The sequence below is a fragment of the Equus quagga genome, chromosome 19 (genome assembly GCF_021613505.1).
Source record: "Equus quagga isolate Etosha38 chromosome 19, UCLA_HA_Equagga_1.0, whole genome shotgun sequence".
Lineage (NCBI taxonomy): Eukaryota > Metazoa > Chordata > Mammalia > Perissodactyla > Equidae > Equus > Equus quagga.
In genome coordinates this window covers 18949583-18971378 of record NC_060285.1, presented here as the reverse complement: position 1 = coordinate 18971378, position 21796 = coordinate 18949583, and the positions used below count along the sequence as shown (strand labels likewise).

Here is a 21796-nt window from a genome sequence, read left to right as displayed (position 1 = left end):
CAAGCAGAGAGGGAGCAGGGAAGAAATACCTTGACCTTGCTCTCTTCCCACCCACCAATCTCCCGCTGGCGCCTCACGCTGGCAAAGACCAATCAGAAGCTGGCAAGGGAGGCTGGGAGACCATCCTTCAGGGTCTACCTGCTGGAGCACAGAGCCCGGTCGAGGTCAGAGAATGGATCTGGAGAGATTCAGAGGCACACCCCTTTCCTTCCTCCTGAATTCAGAACCAATGGAGCAAGAATGGGAGACTAGAAAGCAGAGAGTCCATGTTCAACTAAGCTAATTGGAGAACAAGGCTTTAAGTGTGTGGCCAATGCTAGTAAGTAGTCCCTGGCACAAGTGGACAACTGAAGTGTCCCCTCGGGGGCAGATGCCTCTCTACACAGCAGAGTCAGTCAGAAGCCTGAGGCCTGTAGCCAGTCTGACTCTGAAAGAGGGAGAGAAAGAAGCTTCTCTGAGCAAGCTCAGTTCCTTCTCCCCAACCCCATAGGCATGGACTTCACTCCTTCTCTCTGGGGAGGAGTCAGGAGCGGGTCAGAGAGAGGCCAGGAGTGTGAGGCTGGTGGAACCCCCTTCACAGGGAGGAAGCACCAGGCCAGACAGGGTGGTCCCCACTCCCTCTTACAGGCCCACCTATACTGATCCCCTGTCTTTCCTTCCAGGGCACTTGTGTGAGCTGTTCCCTGGTGTATTGGAGCAAATGTCCTGCGAACTCTGAGCCCACAGTGAGTGCACAGCTTCATGAAGCCACATGTCACTCAAGCCACCCCGCTCATGTGGTTTCTCATCCTTTCTACTGTCCTTCTTAAAAGATAGTAATTCTACTGGGGTAATATAAGATTGGCTCTTAGCCTGTGATCTGGGGGATGGCAGGAAGACAACCCACAGATCTGTGTTTGAATCCTTGCTCACCCCTAGGTGAATTGCTTAGCCTTCGTACTCTAATTTTCTTCATCTGTAAGTAATACTAACAGCAGCAGCAGCATTAGTATAGATAAAAACCCAAGCACGATACCTAAATCAAGAAGCCACTCAGTCAAGGTTCATTCCTTCTCTATTTTTCCCTCTTAAATAAAATCCAGTGTTTGTGTAGGGGAGGCCAAACTTGACCTCCACCCTCTAGGGGGTCTCCGGCCGAGCCTCAGAATTAAAGTGACGTAAGACACATTAACAGAAGAAAAGTACATAGATATATACATGTACATGGGAGCCCCCCTAAGAGAAGGAAGACCCAAAGAAGTGACAAAACCCAAATGTTTACATAGTAGGTTAAATAAAGAGAGGCAGCTGTGGCAATGTAGCTAAAATGTATGGGGAAGCTACGGGAAGATCAGGTCTGTTTGTACAGATTTTTCCTAGCTTCGGCTCGCTGTCTCTGGTGACAAGATGCTTCTTTTCTCCTGGTACAGGGAGGGCCTCGCATGGGAGTTTATCTCCTGTTTTCAGAAAGAAATGAGGAGATCAGAGTGTCCCTTTTGTATCTGCTGTTTTTCAAGTGCCTTTAGCTCAAAATAATCTTGATGCCAAAGTGGCATATTTGGGGATGGCATATTCTGCCACTCTTCATTCATATTTGCTCTTCCCAAGCATTGCTCTGGAGAGAAATACAAGAAATGTCAAGAAAATGACACTAGGACCATCAAAACCTTTTCAAGTTTGATTGAATTCCACACACATCTATTGAGGATTATAATGCTGGTTCTGGGGGCATACAGATGAATAAGCTACAGGGTTTTTTTGTCTTGTTTTGTTTTTGTCTTGAGAATCTCTGTTCTAAAAGGAAAACGGACAGTTGTACAACAATTCACGATCATATGCCAGGTACTCTATTAATGGCCAAAGCAAAGTGTTCTAAGGTAAAATTGATGATAGAAATTTCTGCCTATAAGTTTGTCCTAAGAAAGAACGTCCCAACCGGGAGTCATTAACCACTGGAATAGATCACTGAGGAAGGTGATGAGCTCTTTAATGCAATCCTATTATGAAGCATTTAATAAAGGAAAACAGTAAAATTAAATAGACACAGGCGTTCAGGTATTTATTTTGCTGAATGACGCCATCAGCCTTGAGTCCTTCGGGATGCCTCGACCAGGGCGTATGGAGAGGGAGGGGAAAAGAGGAAATCGTGTTGACTAGCATCCCAGTGATCACTGTGTGTGTGCTAGACATTGTTCTAAATGTTTCATGCAGCACATCTATGAGATAGGTATATTGTCGTCATAACCACTGTGTAATCCTGGAACTAAGGCAAAGAAACATAAAACACCTTGCACAAGATCACACAGCTGGTTCATGGCAGAACCATGATCCTATGTTGCCCCAGCCCGAGGAAAGAGGAAGAAAAGAGGAAAAAAAGAGAAACAAGACACATGGCTTGGAGTCAAAATTGCCCCCCAGGCTCCCCTGATCTACACTTGGTTAATTATTTTGAGATCCAAAAAGAGGACTGAGTGTTCCTTCCTCAATGACCCCAGAATTCCTTTATATTCTATATAGATCCTATATATTTTAGGATTTTATAGCCCGTGAAGTTCCCATGGCTCTCTTCTTGAGCAAGAGCCAAAGATGAAGGGGTAAACTCGATATTGACATTCATCTAACTTAAAATTTGAGCCAGGGACTGAATGTTTAGGACAAACTTCAGATCAGCATTGTTGTCCCATTTCACAGATTAGGCAGCTGAGGCCCATGGAGACTGCATGACTTGCCTGTGGTATCCTAAAGTCAGTAGGTGGTGAGACCCATTCTCTGGACCTGCCCCTTACTGGCAGTATTCTTTAGAAAAAGTGCTTTAACCTGTCTGGGCCTCAGTTTCCTCATCTATAAAAAAGGGATGAAAAATGTCCACATGGGATTGAAGATTGACGACCTCATATAAGCAATGCGTCTGGCCCTAGTTAGTTCTCAATACATGGTAGCTCTAGATAATCATGAGTGAGCATCAGGGATTAGAGCATGGAAGGGTACCTTAAATCTGCTCCCCACACACACACATGTTCCTAAGAGAAAAACTCAGACTATTGCTATTGTGTTTGCTGGATCTTCTACAAATTAGAGATGGACTCTTTCCTGGCTCCAAAATTTCTATATAGGAGGAGCTTAGGGCTGGCTGTAGGTTGGAAGGGAAGGCTAAGCCACATCCAGGATGAACAGGAAAGTGGTCCCTGATCCATTAGCAATGTCTCCCATGGCATGAGAGGTGGAATAAAGATACATGGGCTCTGGGTTGTGCAAACCCTGGCCTGTATTCTACCAACAAGGAAACAGGCCTAAAGAGGGTGACTAAGCTCTGACTGGGACCCACGTGTGCTGGTGGGATCTAGTGCTCTTTCCTTACGTAAAATGGAACCAGAACATCTAGTGTATGCAGAAACTGAGCAATGCCCAGAGGACTTTGCAGTGTGGACTGCAATGCTTTTTCTCATTGGCTTTCCTCCAGGCACTCTTCACACACAAATGTGTCTACACTGGCAGAACAAGGAGCCTGAAGAGTGGCTGTGCCAGATACTGTAATGCCACTGTGAAGGTGAGGAATGTGTGTAGCCGGGGCCATCTTCCAGGCACCAAGACCCACACAGAAGCCAACAAGGCGGTCAGCTCCAGGGCCACACTCTCAGGCCCCAGGGTCTATGTGGTCACAGCTTGCCTGTGGGGCCTTAGCAATGTCTTCCTGCAGGGGAATCGAAGGGCAGAGTCTCTACACGGAGGCCAGTCACCCCCTTCCCTGCATCCAACCCTTCCATGGTTGCCTGTTGCTCTTAACATGGAGCCCACTCTGGGTGCCCTCACCTGGCCCACCCTCTGCCATGTCTCTGACCTGTCTCTTCCCCTCATTCCTACCTCAGAGTGTGCACACTTGCCATTCCTTCCCTCGTAATGCTCTTCCAGGTTTTCTTGGGGCTGGCTTATCTTTCGCGTCTCCATTCAACTGTCACCTCCTCCATCACCAGCCAAGCCACAATGACCTCCAGTCTCCTCCCACCTCTGCCCCTACTTGCCTCCACTTCATGATGCAACTTTGTTTTCCCAGCACTTACTACTCTCTGAAATTCCTTTCTTCTTTTTTTTTAAATTTACTGTCTCTTCCCTGACTGGATAGAACATAGGTTCTATGGGCACAAGTTTTCATCTGTCTTGTTCCCATGGGGCCTGAGCCAGGCTGGCCCCCAAGGTCACCCCTCAGTAGATTGGTGGTGAACAGATGGCTGAGCACCAGCCATGCCACATCTTCAAAAGAAAAAGCTCATTGGGGGCACTAATGGTGTTTATGATAATAGTGGAAATTAAAATAGATCTCCTTTGAGGAATTGGCACTCTGCTTGGGGTTTCAAAGGCAACACATATTTTGTTTCTCAGATACCAAAATGCTGCAAAGGCTTCTACGGGCCCGACTGCAACCAGTGTCCAGGAGGCTTCTCGAATCCATGCTCGGGGAACGGACAGGTGACGAGGACAATCTTTGATGCACACTTTTTCATGGATACTGAGGTTGACCTGTCTTAAGTCAAGTCGAAAGATGATTTTTAAAACCACTAAGCCAAGAAGCGATACAATGCCAGCCAACTATTTCCAGGAAGTAAAAGAAACAGATCAGTTACTGAAATAACAGGTGTCAGCAGTAGGAGGAATCTTGGCCGGGACAGGGGTGGGGAGGGAGGAGGTCCATGATGTCGCTTCTAGTCTCTGCTTTCCTGCTGCTGACAGCGTGACCTTGGGCAAGTCAGCAAGGCTCTCTGGACCCACTCTCCTGTGGGAGAGAGCAGAGCTGGCCTGCATTGATCCCCAAGATTTCTCCCACGGTTAAGATTTTATGATACTTGAAAAAAAAAAAATAGCGCTTTCCAGGGATTGCTTTATTTAACCCATCTGCAAAACCTAGTGAACTATAAAGGCCCAAACTCATCCAGCTTGAAGGCTGGAGCTAAACAAATGAAGGTAAAAGTATGTGTGGTTCATATGGGAAAATTATAGATTTGTGCATTTAAGAAACCACATCTAGAATATACCTCTTTCAAGGGGAAGGAAAACTGTGCAACCACACTGGGGACAGCACCAGGCAGATGAGGAGAATAGGACCAGGCTGGTACCCATCAACTACTATAGCCGGGCGGTCAATACAAATCCAACCTGGAGACCGCTGGGGAGACGGCAGGTAAAATGCTCACCCCCAAAGTGGGAAACACAGTGGTGTCCAAGCGGATGAAAATCTGGAGAGGAAGGCCAGCCTTCATTCTGAAGGTGGGTGGCTTATCATGCCATCCCTTAACCATTGTTTGGAGGTCCCAGTTCACCATTGTGACCCCCCACGCTTGAATGACCTCCCTTAAAGTTCTAAATCCTGGCTCAAGACTCCCAAATTTGTCACATTTTAGCTCCCTATCTGATACCAACATAACTCCACTTTCTGTGAGGAGTCCCAAAGGGTCGTTTCAGGGAGGACTGGATCTGAGTTCAAAGAAGTCAGGCCATGAAACGAACCCATCAGGGACTCCTTTACGGGTGTGTGCTGTCCTAACAGCCCATGGGGCCTGCCTTTGCCTGCAGTGTGTGGACGGCATTGGTGGCAATGGGACATGCATTTGCCAGGATGGCTTCCAAGGATCCCAGTGTCAGTTCTGCTCAGATCCCAATAAATACGGACCTCAGTGCGACAAAAGTAAGTGGCCCTTTGAAAGTTTCCTCTGCTCCTCTGCCAGCATCCCTGCTGCACTGCAGCAAGCTGATGGTGCAGGCCTGGTGGCATGTGCCCCTTTGCTTGGCATATGCCCTCATCACAGGGCATCTCTTAGGCACATGCCAGATTGTGGCCCCACCTGCAGAGTTTCTGTGACAGTAGGCCTGGGGTGGTCTCTGACAATTTACATTCCTAACAAGTCCCTAGGATGCCAACACTGCTGATTCAAGGCCCACACTTTGAAAACCAATCTCTTAAGGTTTCCTACATACCTGAAATCAGTTCCATATCAAGAAACAGGCTCACTCCCTACCTTCAAACAGTTCTCTTCCACCCGCTCCTCCCTTTGCAAAATGTGTGACCTTGGGCAAGTTACTACATCTCTCTAGGCCTCCACTTCCCTCATCTATAAAATGGAGATAATAATAGTAACTACCTGGTAAGGTTAGTACAAGTTATAAGTGGAAAGCACTTGCCTTAGAACAATGCCTTGCACCTCACATGCACTAACAATACACTAGCTGTTATTAGCATCTATTATTGTGGCTGCTATTCTGAGTTCAGTGACACGAGTGTCATAAAGCTCGTAAGACATGTAGAAAGTTCAACAATAGGCATTGAAAAAATACTGTTAAGTAATCTTAGAAAATGCATTGTGCTCTTTAAAATGACATCATGTGTATATTTATGCTTATATATATATGTATGTATAGTTAGATGTATATTTCCAAGCTAGGATTAGAATTTAAGGATAGAATAAAAGGAGTAGATCAGGGTTTGCTGTGGAGTCAAATCAGCCTGGGGTTAAATCCCCACTCTGCTACTTACTGGCTGTATGACCCTCGAAAAAAGTCTCTCGTTAAGCCTCAGTTTCCCCACCTGTAAAATGAAAGTAATGCTGCTACCTACATCAGAAATTATTGATTATTAGATCCTAACTTAGGGCTTTAGCACAGACCTTGCACCTAGCAAGTAATCAATGAATGAAGCCGTTCCTATTACTATCACTAACTCCACTCGTCTGTTACACATGCACAACCCTTCCCCTCTCTTACCTTGTCTGATCTTCACTAAGACCCCTCAAGATGGACGGGACGCCAGCACAGCAGAGTCAGGGCTGTTGATCCTGGTGTAATGAACATTTTGCCAAATAAAGTTTCTAAGAAAAAAAAATAAGGGTCTGTTCTAAAGCCTGCCGCCTTTGGCATTTTTACAAAGCCAGCAGGGCAGGCTGCTGAGGCTCCGGGCAGTGGCGGTGGGCGTCCTGCTCCAACGCCTCTCCTCCCGGGTCTGTGGCTGCCCGCCATCTCAGGCAGGGAAGCCTCCTCTTCGTTCCTGGTCTTATTCCTCAGAAATTAAGCCCTGACTTACGTAAAAGTTTATGAAAAGTCTTTTTTGTTTTAAATCTAGCTGTGCTTTTCCAGCCCCGCTCGCTGCATTTCCCTTCTCTCTCCTGGATGTTGGCTCCAAGCACCCACACGAGTTCCTCTCACCTCAGTCCCTCCTGGGGCAAAACCACTGATTCCTCCATTTCTGATGGTATTTGAGCCCCCAAATCCTTGCCACCTGCCTTTGAGAATCTGTGTGTCCTTGTTTTCATTCCCCCTTGCATAGGAGCCCGAGTCTGATGAGCTGGCTCATGTTGCAATTTTTTTTTTTAAGATTTTATTTTTCCTTTTTCTCCCAAAGCCCCCGGGTACATGGTTGTGTATTTTTAGTTGTGGGTCCTTCTAATTGTAGGATGTGGGACGCCGCCTCAGCATGGCCTGATGAGCAGTGCCATGTCCGTGCCCAGGATTCAAACTCAAGAAACCCCAGGCCACTGCAGCACAGCGCACGAACTTAACCACTCGGCCATGGCACTAGCCCCTCATGTTGTAATTTTTAAACACCTATACTCAAAAGCAAAGTAAGCAGCTACAGTTTAAAATAATAACAGACATGTGGAAATGCCAGTTAATATACTGATCTACTGTGTTTACACATAGGCACTAATGGAAAGGAAATTTGAAGGCCTGAGTTCAAGTCCCTGTTTGGGAACTTAGCAGCAAGTAGACAATTTGCTTCAACTCTCTGGGCCTCAGTTTCCTCATTTGGAAAGTGGGCTGATAAAACTACCCACCTCCTGAGGCTGGTGATGATTTATGAGAGGGTACAGGTTAGAGGCTGGCCCCACGCCCAGAACAGTCAGTGTGCGAATACTGGCCATTAGTTATCATTGCTTTGCTGTGATAGAGAATGAAGAATAAATGTGTAAGCTACATCAAAGGCCATGCCAGCATGAGAAATCACTTCTATTTATTCCAGAATGTCTTCATGAAAAGGTAAGAAATTTCCAGACTAAACTCTCCAGCCATGCAGGAGATGAAAATTGAGTCCCTCGGCCCCTTTCCTACCATCACAACCCACCCTCCCTCCCACAACCCCACACATACAGAGAACTAGCCTTGACATCAAGCTCTTCTCGTCCTTGATGGGACAGCCAGGCTCGCCAACAGCTGTCTCAGGCACGCTGGGAAACACTCGAGATGCTAGGAAATAGCATCCAGAGCCTTCCCTGCTCATCCCCAGGTTCTGCTCTGACAGGAGTGAGTGGGGAGAGAGGGGAGGTGGTCCCTGTCCTCCATGATCCGTGTGCTCCATGCTAAGCTTGTCCTCCAAGCCCTGAGGGTCCCTTTCCCTTCTCTTTCAGAATGTCTGTGCATCGACGGAATGTGTGATAACAGGGTTGACAGTGATGGGGCCTGCCTCCCCGGCACATGCAGAGCCGGCTCCACTGGGAGGTTCTGCCACAAGCAGACCTCAGCCTGCGGGCCCTACGTGCAGTTCTGTCACATCCACGCCACCTGTGAATATAGCAATGGGACAGCAAGGTAGGCCTGTGGAGGGCACCACCCTGAACGGCCCACAGCCACTGTGTCACCTACGGGTAGATCCAACACATACCTAAACTCTTGGTAAATTAAGAACTGTTCTCTCCAGCTGCCACTGAGGCTTTTGTGGAGCAAACCTCAGACTGAGCTGGGTTTCCAATTGTAACCCTCCCTGCTTTGAAACTTACCAGCTGTGTGACTTTGGGCAAGTTACTTCACCTCTCTGAGCCTCTCTTTTCTCATCAGAATAATAAGGGTGATGCTGCCTGTCTAGCAGGGCAATTGTGGAGATTAGAAAAAATGAATGTAAAACTCCAGGGCTTGTACATCACGGGTGTTCAGTCATGGAAACTCTAATTATCATCATCACTCTGTCATTGGCTTTGATGAAAGGTAAAGGAGATTTGTCCACCAACTTTCCAAGCTTTAAAAACACCTTTACCTCCTAAGGCTGTTAATAATAGCTTCGCTGTTAAAAGCATCTTATAGGAAATTGGGTCCTTGGTCATTGGATCACCATTTGTGTCCTTAATTCTAACATATGCAGTGGACTAGGGGTGGGGGAAAATGTCAGAGGAAATTTTCCTTTCTGGAATATCTAGCTCAAAAGCAGTAACCACCCAAAAAATTTCCTGGGAGATGCAGAGAAGGCCTGGAATTGTTGGTCCTATTTTATAGCACTTTTCTCAATTTGTGCTTACGCAGTTCTTTCTTTGCCTATTACGGTCTGTCGGCCCCGCTAGACCGTAGGCTGCATGAAGCCGGGGACCTTTTCTCTTCCACGCTCGTAAGACAGAAATGCATCTTCCTAAGGAGCTAGGATCTACACCAGAGCAAAAGGCAAAAATCATAAGTCTTCAAAAGTGCCCATAAAACCTCACATCATCCACAAACAACTATCAACGTGGGTCTGTCTCTATCACATAACCTCAGGTCAGTCAACAAGCATTTGAACAGATCAACCTATTTCTTTCTTTGGGCATCAAAATATTTAGTTCCTCTAGGAGCCTTGATGCATGAACAATATTTCTTTTTAATTTTTGTGAAGCACAGTTGTGGTAGTGACGTGGGGCATGATGGAGCCGCAGGGTGGCCCAGGACCTATCGTGGCACCTCTCCCTCATAGGGCCCTCCAGAAATACTGCATGAACGAATGGCCCACATTCAATAGCAGAAGTATCATGGTGGAACATTTTGAGAGGAGCGTCTGAGAGGGTAAGGGGTCAGGAAACTGTGTCAGCTCACGGAATAGGGCGCCTGAGAATGCTGTGTTTGGGGCTGGGGAGGGGAACCTGAGGGACCAGAAAAGAGAAAGAGAGGAGGTCTCACCTGACCGTCATTTTCAAATATTTTAAGAACGTTGGCATAGAATTGAGAGTAGAGTTGTTCTCTGCCAAACCGGGTAAGAGAGCTAGAGTTATAAAGAGGTGGGTTCCAGTCCAAGAAGAGCAGAAAAGCTGCCAGAGCTTATAAGGTACAAGTGTGTGCAAGGGGCTGCCAACTGCTCCACGTGCATGAGCTCGTTGATTCTTCCTCACAGCTCTGTGAGGGTGACACTATGATTAGACCCATTGTCCAGAAGAGGAAACAGTCTCCCAGAGGTTAAGGGACTCGCCCAGGGTCACACAACTGCTTAGAGGTGGGGCCTGGATCCCCAGCCAGGAGAGTCTGACTGCAGACCCCAGAAGTACCCGTGACACTGCTCCCCCAACAAGGGCAGGCTGTCCAGCCATGAACGGGAGCCCCTGCTGGCTGGCCTCCTCTGGGGGGCTGGTGCTTATGTTTCTGGGCCTGATTTCATGTACTCGCTCTTCTTTGCAGCTGTGTTTGCAAAGCAGGCTATGAAGGGGACGGCAGCCTCTGTTCAGAGACGGACCCCTGTGCGGGATCAACCCCGGGGGGCTGCAGCCGCAATGTGAGTGCTGATCTTCATTTCCAAGCGTCCTGGCTTTTTAGGAAATCCTGAGGGAAGGCCTTCCAAAAGGCAGTGTCTGATGGTTTTTCATGGCTCGAAGCACAATTGTGTGAACCTTGCATTTTAAAGATGGTCCCCGCAGCCTCCTGTGAGCCTGCACTTCTTAAATCCAGTATGGTGGACGTGCCCCAGGTCCACATGTATGGGGGAGTTCTGGATTCTTAACAACCCAGCCTGAGAATCAGACACTGAGATCAGTAGTAATAAACTCTGAGTCAAACGCTACAGCTGACAAGCGACTCTAATGCACCAGATCTCGTTTGCTCCTCCCACCAACGCAATGAAGCAAATATTGTTATCCCCACTTGACTGATTAGGAAACTGAGGCTCAGGGGTGTTAAGTGACTTGCCCTGAGTTCTATAATTATCAGGAGAGTAGCCTGAACCCCATTGCTTTCACTAATACCTTTTCAATGTCGCCAGTCCCACCTGGCCCTAGTCACCGTCCTTCCTGCCCCACAGTTTACTAATGTATCTCCCTGAGCCTCTCTGGCCCACCCACATTGTGCACCCACAGCCGGAGCAGCTTGAAGTGGATCAGATCACGTTGTCCCACCCTGAAACCCCTTCAGGGACTGCCCCGGGCTCTGAGGATGAACTCAGAGGCAAACGCCTTGTCTCAGCCACCAGACTCCTCTTTTACCAGCCCCGCCCACTCAGACAGCCTCATCTCAACAGCTTAACTTGCGCCTCTCCCCCTCTCCCCGCTGGCCTTCAGCCTCCTGGTGTGGTCATCCTGGGAGGCCTGGGAGTTGGTACACTGGTTAGGAGCCTGGGCTCGAGCATCACATAGACCTGGGTTCATGCTTCTTTGTAGCTGTGTGACCTTGGGCAAGTTTCTTAACTCCTCTGAGCAGCTCTGTCATCTGTAAAATAGAGGTATAACAGTACCTTCCTCAAGATGATGGCTTACACCTGCAAAACATTAGGAACAGTCCCTGGCTCAATAAATAACAACAATGTTAGTAATGGTGACCATCAGCTGGCCAACACCAAGCAATTTTGCTTTTTTAACCATTTCATCTTTTCCATTGATCTCAATGCAAATGTTCATCTTAATCATTTCTATTGCACTCCATGCAAAAATGTGTTTCTAGCATGTACCTCTGGAAATCTTTTTTTGCTTTTAGAATCGTGTGTCTGGACTAAGGTTTGAAAGGTTTCGCTGCTTCTTTTTCTCCTGCAGGCAGAATGCATCAAAACTGGCGTGGGGACCCACACCTGCGTGTGCCAGCAGGGGTGGACCGGGGACGGAAGAGACTGTTCAGAAATCAATAACTGCCTGCTGCCCAGCGCTGGCGGCTGCCACGACAACGCGACATGTTTGTACGTAGGCCCAGGGCAGGTAGGTGTGACATGGTAGGGAGTAACGAGGACGCAGCATTCCTGCGGGGCTCTTTTTCCCCCCTGGACACAGAAATGCTTTGGCTAGAACTTTCTGCAACTTTTTGATCATCTGTAGCAGTAAGAATGGGTTGTCACAACAAACTTAGGATATAGGTACTATTTTTTTTTCACCTTTTGATCCCCTTCACCCATTTTGCCCACTCCCACCCTCCACTCTGGCAACCACCAATCTGTTCTCTGTATCTGTGAGCTCGGTTTTGGGGGCTTTTTTGAGATTTCACATATATGTGAGATCCTACGGCACTTGTCTTTCTCTCTCTGACTTATTTCACTTAGCGTAATCTTCTCAAGGTCCATCAGTGTTGTTGCAAATTGGCAAGATTTCATTCGTTTTTATGGCTGAATTATATTCCATTGTGTGTATATACTACATCTTCTTTACTCATCCATCCATCAGTGGACACTTAGGTTGTTTCCACATCTTGGCTATTGTAAATAACGCTGCAATAAACACGGATGGGGGTCCAGATAGCTTTTCCAGTTAGTGTTTTGGTTTCCTTGGGATAAATACCCAGAAGTGGAATTGCTAGATCATATGCTATTTCTATTTTTAATTTTTTTAAGGAAACTCCATACTGTTTTCTATAGTGCCTGCACCAATTTACATTCCCACCAACAGTGTACAAGGGTTCGCTTTTCTCCATATCCTCGCCAGTATTTGTTATTTCTTGTCTTTTTGATGAGAGCCATTCCACAAGTGTGAGGTGACATCTCTTATGTTTTGTTTTGTTTTTTGAGGAAGATTAGCCCTGAGCTAACATCTGCTGCCAATCCGCCTCTTTTTGCTAAGGAAGTCTAGCCCTGAGCTAACCTCCGTGCCCCTCTTACTCTGTTTTATGTGGGGCGCCTACCACAGCATGGCTTGACAAGCAGTGTGTAGGTCCACCCCTGGGATCCAAACCAGAGAACCCCAAGCCTCCAAATTGGAGCATGTGAACTTAACCACTGCACCACCGGGCTGGCACCATCTCTTATGGTTTTGATTTACATTTCCCTGATAATTAGTGATGTTGAGATCTTTTCATGTACGTATTGGCCAGCTCTATGTCTTCTTTGGAAAAATGTCTATTCAAATCTTTTGCCCACTTTTTAATTGGATTTTTTTGTTATTTAACTCAAATAAGTGAGTTCTTTATATATCTCAGATATTAACCCCTTATAGGATTTGCAAACATTTTCTCTCATTCAGTAGGGTGCCTTTTCATTTCGTTGATGGTTTCCTTTGCTGTGCAGAAGCTTTCTAGTTTGATGTCGTTTCATTTGTTTATTTTTGCTTCTGTTGCCATGTGGATATGATATTATTATTCCATCTTATAAAAAAGTTGCCATGTGGGTATACTATTATTATTCCATTTATAAAAAGTAAATTGAGGCACAGAGAGGCTAAAAATACTTTGCTCATGTCGCACAGAAAATAAACCATGGTGCGAGATTCACACCCACATAGTCTGACTCCGGAGCTGCCCTCTTAGTCACTACCCTTGACCACACTTTATCTGTCTGTAGCACTCTACAGTTTGTTGATCACTTTTACCTAACTTCATTTAAGGGAGACTGAGGCAGAGAAAGTTACTGCTTAGGAATTAATTGGCTCTGAGGGAGGTGATGTCAACTGTACTAGGACTGAGGCCATGGAAGAGTCCTGATGGTGAAGAGCTCACTGCAGTCTTATGCCTCGCCAAGCATTTGGCAAACAATTGCATTAGTTTTTGACTCACCTGAGTTGCCAGATTGCATTTGAGAAAGAAAAAAAAAAATTCCTTGGTATCTGTATTAGTTTGCTAAGGCTGCTGTAACAAAATGTCACTAACGGGATGGCATAGAACAAACAAGGATGTATTGTCTCACAGTTCTGGAGGCTAGAGGGCCCAGATCAAGGTGTCGGCCGGTTTGGTTCTTTGTAAGGACTGTGAAGAAGAATCTGTTCCAGGCCTCTCTCCTAGCCCTGGGTGGTTTGCTGGCAATCTTTGGCATTCCGTGGCTCATACATGCAACACCCTGATCTCTGCCTCCATGTTCACGCAGCGTTCTCACTGTGTGTGCATCTGTGTCCAAATCACCCCTCTCCATGAAGACACCAGTCATATTGTGTTAGGGACCCACCCTCCTCCAGTATGACCTCATCTTAACTGAACTAATTACATGATAACATCCTATCTCCAAATAAGGTCACCTTCTGAGGTACTGGGGGTCAGGACTTCAGCATAGGAATTGGGCGGGGAACGCAATGCAACCCGTAATAGGATATATCCCCTCTCTGTTTTATCTTCTTTTCTGCAGACAAATCTGAAAATCATCCTGATGGGGGAGACGGAGGAAGAGAAAGGTCTTTCTATGGTGTTATATATGAAATAAAATAGACCATCTGTAGGATTCCCTTCAGTCGTTACTAGCTGGCTTGAAAATTTTTACATAGTGCAAATGGGCACAAATCCTAACTACCATGAATGTTTATTTTAAAAGACAAACTGTGTTGGGGTCAATATGTCAGGGGGTTGTCAGGGTTGGGGGTGCAGACAGTTGCTACCTCAAAACCAGGTGGAGAAGATGAAACACCTTTATTTTTAAGGTCTTGCCCTACCACGTGAAGTCGTATATAAGTGCGTGTGTATACATGTACACTTGCATATAAGATATACACACTTCATAAGATATACACACTTCCCTTACGAAGCATTCATAGTAGATAGTACTTATACGCTTAAAGAGAAAAATTTGTAAATAGAAGTTGTATTCCTTTCTTCCCACAGGCTAATGAGGTTTCCTTGCCTCACCTCTTGGGGTGCACGTAGCCGCGCTCTAGACCAGCCCCTCAATAACCCTTCTGCAATCGGACGCGCCTGCTTTCCCACCCCCGTGCGTTTCTCTGACATTTGCTCTCAGCTTGAATGGCCTCCCTGCTCCTCCCACCCTCTCTCAAGGTCCAGCCACGTCCGACTTCCCAGAACATGCCCAGCCCATCCCTCCTCCTCTGAACAGCAGCGGTCCTCCTCACGGAAGCATCTTGTGTGCCAGTTTATCCAGAACACTTATAATATCTCATGTTGTCCAGCCTGTAGTAAGACTGGACTCTTCTTATTTACGCCGTATGTACTTACGCTTTGTCTTCCTCTCGAAACTGAAAGCAGCATAAAGGTCCGTTGCTGGTTCTATAATAGTCATTCAATACCTGTGCTCTTTATCTCTTGAAGAGATTACTCCTCTTATCATTGCTTTAAATTCAAAAGAATGCTTGCTAATGGAAGACACTTTGGAAAATGAAAAAGCAGAGAAAAAAGTTAAAATCATTCACAAAGCCCTCACAATCACCACTTGTATGCTGATATATTTTTTCCTTCTGGTCTTTTTAATGTGTGGGTTTTTATTCCTTTACACTTGTGCAATCAGTTACAGTTTTGTTTGGTTCCTACTCTGCACTTAACACAAACATTTTCCCCATTTTGTCACACAACCCATCATCATATTTAGTAGCTGCATGATCAGGGCCACTGCTTCTGTGATATATTTTGTGTCCTGCACAAAATACCCAGCCTCAGGGGCAAGTGGGGCTGAAATCCAGCCTGCATCCTGCTCACCAAGGTAGGTACCTGCTGTAGGCCTAAACTTTCTCAGAAGGAGGGGACGTTTTTATTGCATGAAGATGCTGTCCACCTCTAAGCCGCTTCCCATAGGTTATCCATGTAGAGGTGGTGCCTTACTCAAATTCACCTGCTCAGAGGGGATGCCTGTCCTAAATTACACAAAGTGCCTCATAGACTAGCTGTGGCCCTGTGCATGGATCTCCACCAAGTGTATGCCCCATGGCTTACTTTACCTTTCCCTCTTGGACGGAGGGGCCAATTTTTCCAATATGATGCTCTTTAGGGTCTAAGTTCTCTGAGACTCTCCCTATAGCCCTTCTGGGGTAATGAATTCAAAAAGAAAGTACCAGATTGGGAACTGTAACATAGAACGTGGAGACCAATAGCTCTGGAATCTGAAGTGTAACAAACAAAAGACATGAACACTATTCTCTAGGTGGGCCAAACAACTATGGCTTCCATAGCTCATTTTTCAGTTCCAAGTGAGGGCAAGGCATGGAAGGCAGTTGTTTTCAATAATCCCCTTTGTCTCTGTTCTTGGAATTACAGAATGAATGTGAGTGCAAGAAAGGATTTCGAGGCAATGGGATTGACTGTGAGCCAATAACTTCATGCTTGGAACAAACTGGGAAATGTCATCCACTGGTGAGTTACTTGATTTCTTTTATCCTTACTTAAAAAAAAAATTAAGAAAGAAAGAAGGTTAGGTTATTTCTTATTTGGGCCAAGCAACGAACAAAATCTTTCTTACTCCCAAAGGGAGTTCCTATGCAGAATGTGAGTAGTTATTGCAACTTTCACTCCATTCCGAAGCTTGGAAAAACCAACATATGATTGCCAAATAAAATATAAGATTCCTGGTTAGATGTGAATTTCAAATAAATAACAATCCTTCAGCACAAGTATGTCCAAAATATTACATAGGGCAAATTTATACTAAAAATTATTTATCATTTATTTAAAATTCATATATAAGTTGGTGTCCTATATTTTATTTGCTAAATCTGGCAACTCTAAACCAACAGGATAGTTTAAAGGATAACTAGACTCCCATTTTGCATGTCATATTAAAATTTTACCCAAAATATTGGTGAAAATGCCCATTCAAGGGTAAGGTGTGCGTTGTGCCTAAATTATGAAACAGTAGGCAAAGATATTAGAGCTGGTCATTTTCATGTTTTCAAAAGAACATCCGCTAAGCACCCAACATCGGAACCAACAAAGACGACACCTTAGTCTCAGTGCTTTCGATGCAAGTAACAGAATCCACGCAAATACTGAAGCAAAAAAGGGATTTGTTGGGAGTACCCCAGAGTAGCTCCTTGGGCAGGAAGTACAACTAGACCTCCCAGGTACCCAGAACGAGGACCTGAAGACACCAGGTTTAATGCAGATTCTTCCCCCAATTCCCCGAGACGATGCTCTCTCTCATTTTGCTTCTCCCTGTGTATTTGCTTTCTCTCTGTCTGTCTCTGTGTCTCTCTCCCAACTGTAAATGCCTCTCTGTGCATCTGGGGGCACACAGCTCCCTGTTTTTAGAGCAACATCACTCCCCCCCACCAGTGATGCCCACTAACTTACCAGCTCCCCATGTCCCAATTCCAAATCATAGGAGAAAGGAACTGACCGGCCCAGCTGGGTCCCGATATCCACATATGAGCCGGTCAGTTATGGCCAGGGAGTGGGGTGACGTATTATGAACATGGCTGCCAGGACCCACCCATAGTATGTACGTGGTGGGTGGAGGGCTATTTTCAAAGAAGAAAAGATGGAGGGAGATGCCCCCAAAGTATCTGTTACCCAAGAATTATGAGAGCACTTCATAAAGTGAACGAGCTCCAACACTCTTGCTTAATTTAAGCCCAGGCAAGCCCTGACAGCGCAAACATGAGAAGTTATGGCGACTTTCATTTCATTCCAGAGGTTGGAAGAACCAACATTGAGTTGATAGGTAAAATACGTGACACAAGTTAAATCTGAATTTCAGATACACGATGAGTCCTTTTTCCACACAAATATGCTCCCAAATATTACATGGGACATACTTATACTAAAACGTATTCATTTATCTGAAATTCAAATTAACTGAGTGTCCTGTATTTTCACTTGCTCAATCTGGCAGGGATGAAAAGAAAGAATTTAATTGTGGTTAAATAGAAGCTGCGTGAAATACGCAGACGGGAGCCTTTCGTTGCAACACTGAAGGGTCCGCGGGTCTCCTTCCATCCTTCAGCCCCAGATGCAGTTCTCACCTTAGATGCAGCCTGAGGTCTCACGGGCCGACGTAACTCCAATCTAACTGTTCAGTCAGGAAAGCAAACCATTTCCTCCCTCTTCGTTTTATCAGGCAACTTGTCAGTTTACTTCTGGCATCTGGAGCTGTGTTTGTCGAGAGGGCTATGAAGGAGATGGCCTTCTGTGCTATGGAAATGTAGCAGTGGTAAGTCATCCGAGACGAACTCCAGTATCGAAGATAAAGACAAGACTCTTTAAAACAAAAACAAAAAAAAACCCCTCTTAACCAGGATGCCTTTAAACTGCTCTACCAATCATTCGCTCTGGGAGATTTCATAGGAAGCAACTTCCCTCTTGCAGATGGCAAATCTGTGGGCCACAAATTTTCTACAGGCTGACGGGAGCTAACTTTTAGTTGGCGCCTTCTGTGTACCAAGCAGTCTTGTCTTCCCTTTCTTGCCATTCTACCTCTTTCCGTTCCCAAACTTCCCAAATAAGCAAATAATTGGCCCCTGCTGAGCCCCCTGCGGGTTCCTGCCTGGTTTGTGTACCTCCTATGGGTCCCCGGAACATCCTATGCTTACCCCTATCCCGGGTGTGTGTGTGTACATGTGTGTGTAAGAACTCCTCTGTGTACCAAGCCTCTTACTAAACCCGAAACCTCACAACAGCCCTCGGAGGCTGATGCTATTATTATGCCCGTTTTATAGATGAGGAAACTGAGAGCCTAAGCAAAGATGCCTAAGGCCCCTCAGCTGTCTAAGCGCAGAGCCCAAGCGCGTGACCACCTGTGTAGAATATTCCATCCGTGTAGTGCACGGCACACCGGATGGCCGTTGAGTGTCCATTTGTCTATCCCCCCACCAGCGGACTGTAAACTCTCAAGGGCAGGGCTTTGTCTTGTTCCCTGCTTCCCTCCCACTGTTCATAAAGGTTTGTTGAAATGAGAAATAAAGTTAACTGATGAACTTTCTCATCCCTTACTTTTTGTTCAGCTCCCTGCAGCCTGGTCCCTGCCCCTCCTCTCATCAGCAACCACTTGGTTCACAATCCCCAGGATGGCAACCTGCCCCAAACTAAGAGGGTCACCTGAGTCCTTGTTCCCGAGGGCTGGCTGCAGCATCTGACCCTTAGCCTCCCTGCCTGTTCAGGGTCCTTCCCACCCTTCACTTGACACTGTTCCTTCTACTCACGGCATCGGGCCCAGGAGCTGTCTCCTGACACCCAGACCGTGGAGAGTAGACCCTACACTTTCCCTGCACTGTCTGTGGGCCACATTTCCTACAACCTTGAAACTCTAAACCCTGCTTTCACGATGACCCTCTCCTCCCACGGAAAATAAGCCAAAGTCCGTGTCCTCAGCCTGGCGCTCCCGGCATCTTCACACGACCTCAACTCACTTTTCTTCCAAATAGCTTAGCTTAGCCTTAGCTTAGCTGTGGCTTTCCCAGTTCCATGCCGCGTCTGATCCCATCTCCCCTGGACCCAGTCTCTGGGCTGTCAGTCCGGGTCAAACTCGTGCCCTCCCCTCCCGTAAAGCTGCCCCTTAAGGGATTACACAATCATCTCAGCTCTTGTCCTTATCCGTTTACTCATATACTTTTTACCAGGTATTTACTAACATTTAATAACCTCGGCTACTTTCAAAAAGGAATTGAAACAGCTTGGGGAAGTATTGTCTTTATGTAAATTTTCATATAAATGTTATTGCCATTTTCATGGTGTTCAAGAGTTTAAAAATGTTTTCACATACACTAACGCATGTAATGTTCATAATCCCAGGAGCAAGGCATCATCCTATTCATTTTTAAGATAAGGCACTTGAGTTCTCAGAGAGGTTAAGTGACTTGCCCAAGATCACACAGCTGGTAAATGGCAGACCTAAGAACTGAACCCAGTCTTTTTTAACTCAAAAGTCCAAAGCTTTCTTTACTCTATCGCACCTCCAAACATCACTGATCTACTGGCACAGTTGGTTATCTTTTCAAGTCTTAACTTCCCCAAAACAACTGTAAGTTGTGTAAGAGAAGGGCGATCTTTCCCCGTTTATATGTTATATCTTCCCTTCACTCCGACCCAGTGCCAGTCATGGCGGTTCGATACATATGTTCATTAATAAATTCCACGGTGGATAAATTAAAAATCAGAGTGGCTGAAGCTCACTGAGCATGCCCTGCATGCCGGCCTCTCTCATAAGCACTTTAAAAACATTAATTCCTTCAATTCTCACATCGACCCTATGAGTTGGACCTTTCCTTATCCCCATTTTACAGATGAGAAAATTGAGGCCCAGAGAGATTAAGTAACTTGCCTAAGGAACTAGGAAAAGGCCAAACCAGAATGAAAACCGGGTGGTTTGGCCCCGGGTTCCAAGCCACTACACACCACTGGCTCTGAAAGGCGCCTGTTTACTGAGCTCCGTGACCCTCTGTACGGGTGGATGGCCGTGTTCTTACAACCTAAATTCTGATTTGGGAGACCTTCAGTTGTTGTTTCATTTGAAGTTTGGGGGTTACTTTTTTGCTGTGAATATAGAAGATAATTGAACCACTAAGCATGAAAGAAACACGCACCTCGGGCAACGTGGGAATTCAATGGCTGGAACACCCCTTCATGTCGGCTCAGCGAGGCTGGCAAGGAAAGCGAGCCCAGCCCCGGGAAGCTCAGAGCAGGCCACCCAGAAATGCGCTGTGATCGTGCTGCTCATTGTGCCCTCGCTCACGTGCTCTCTCCTCTCTCCCTCCCGCCCCTGCACGATATGAATAAGGAATTGTCATTTCTCTCCGCGGCAGCTGTATTTAACCAGTGGCTGAATGTGAGTACCTTTGTTAGAATCCAGGATTGGGAATGTATGTAATTTTAGAAATCTGGAATGTGTTTCATAGAAAACTGAAAATGCAGCTGGTCAGAAGGGAGGGCCATTGTCTAGAGCAGTGACTCTCCACCCTGCCTGCACTTTTAGAAGCACATGGAACACATTTTTTAAATAGCCGGGCCTGGGCTCCCACCCCCAGACACCGAATTGACTGGTCAGAGGCTTGCCCGGGGCATCAGCGTATTTTAAAAGCTCCCCCGGTGATTCTAACATGCCACCAGGGCTAAGAACTTCTTGTCAAGGATGAGCTGGGGTGGTCAGCTTTTCAGCCAATTCAAATATAGATGTATAGCTTCATTCGTCACAGAGGTCTTTCTGGAAAAGTCGACATAATTTATCATTATAATTCACCAAGTCAGACTTGGGATTTATAGGTGCAATCTGGGATACTTCATATGTGCTTAGCTCTCAGCCCAGCATGCCCAGAGGCGCTTTTGCCTCTCCCTTGGAAAGTTCTAGAACAAAGAAGCCAATCTTCACTCTCTGCAGTTGTCTGACTCTCTGTCCTCTTTGCCTGAGTGGACCAAGGTGGCTGGCCCAGCCGGCCATCGCGACAGGTGGTTTATCCCCTTTAAAAAGACATGTGCCAAGATCTGTAGTGCCTGGTCAGCACCCACTCCAGGACAGCTGCTCTGACCCCACTAGATGGAAGAGCAGAAACTGCGAGTCCTACTGCACATGCAGATTTCCGTATAGACCAACCCCATATGCGTAAGCTCGCCCAGTGGTGTAGTGCACCAGGTCACCCAAGCTCGCGACAGCTCATCTTTCCCAACTCCACTTTCAATGCCGTCATGTTCATAGCTTGAAATCAGCCATGGTAGGAGTACTTACACCACAGAAATCAGGGAGCACTGCAAACCAGGGCTTTTGTTGTTTGTTTGTTTTTCCTGGAGAGCTGGTTGTTAAACATAAGCACACCACTGCTTCTACCCAGAACTAGCTGTACGTAAGAATGAAAAGTAGGTAAAGTTTGACTCCGGGCCTCCAGTCTCTCTCCCATGCTAAAACTGTTCCCATAATCTTCCTACCATCCGTATTCCAAAGGCATCCAAGGATTCTTAAGGTTCTCTGCACGTACACACGCATACACGTGCGTACACTCATAATCCTATCAAGACTATTCCCTGACTCTTCATTTAGACTAAAGTGTAAATGACTGATAATGACTCAAAA

General features: G+C 46.2%; 1 protein-coding gene across 2 annotated transcripts in view; it reads left to right on the top strand.

The window, feature by feature from the left end:
* STAB2 (stabilin 2) overlaps positions 1 to 21796 on the top strand; it is a 147793-nt gene that overhangs the window by 54708 nt on the left and 71289 nt on the right. Inside the window, exons 19-28 of one of the 2 annotated variants that reach the window (XM_046646192.1) lie at positions 663 to 725; positions 3440 to 3526; positions 4357 to 4443; positions 5545 to 5656; positions 8367 to 8547; positions 10369 to 10462; positions 11709 to 11867; positions 16060 to 16155; positions 17858 to 17950; positions 20513 to 20560. In XM_046646192.1, coding sequence (XP_046502148.1) covers positions 663 to 725; positions 3440 to 3526; positions 4357 to 4443; positions 5545 to 5656; positions 8367 to 8547; positions 10369 to 10462; positions 11709 to 11867; positions 16060 to 16155; positions 17858 to 17950; positions 20513 to 20560 — 1020 coding nt within the window. The remainder of the gene's footprint in view (positions 1 to 662; positions 726 to 3439; positions 3527 to 4356; positions 4444 to 5544; positions 5657 to 8366; positions 8548 to 10368; positions 10463 to 11708; positions 11868 to 16059; positions 16156 to 17857; positions 17951 to 20512; positions 20561 to 21796) is intronic. The other variant, XM_046646193.1, reaches the window with a different exon arrangement.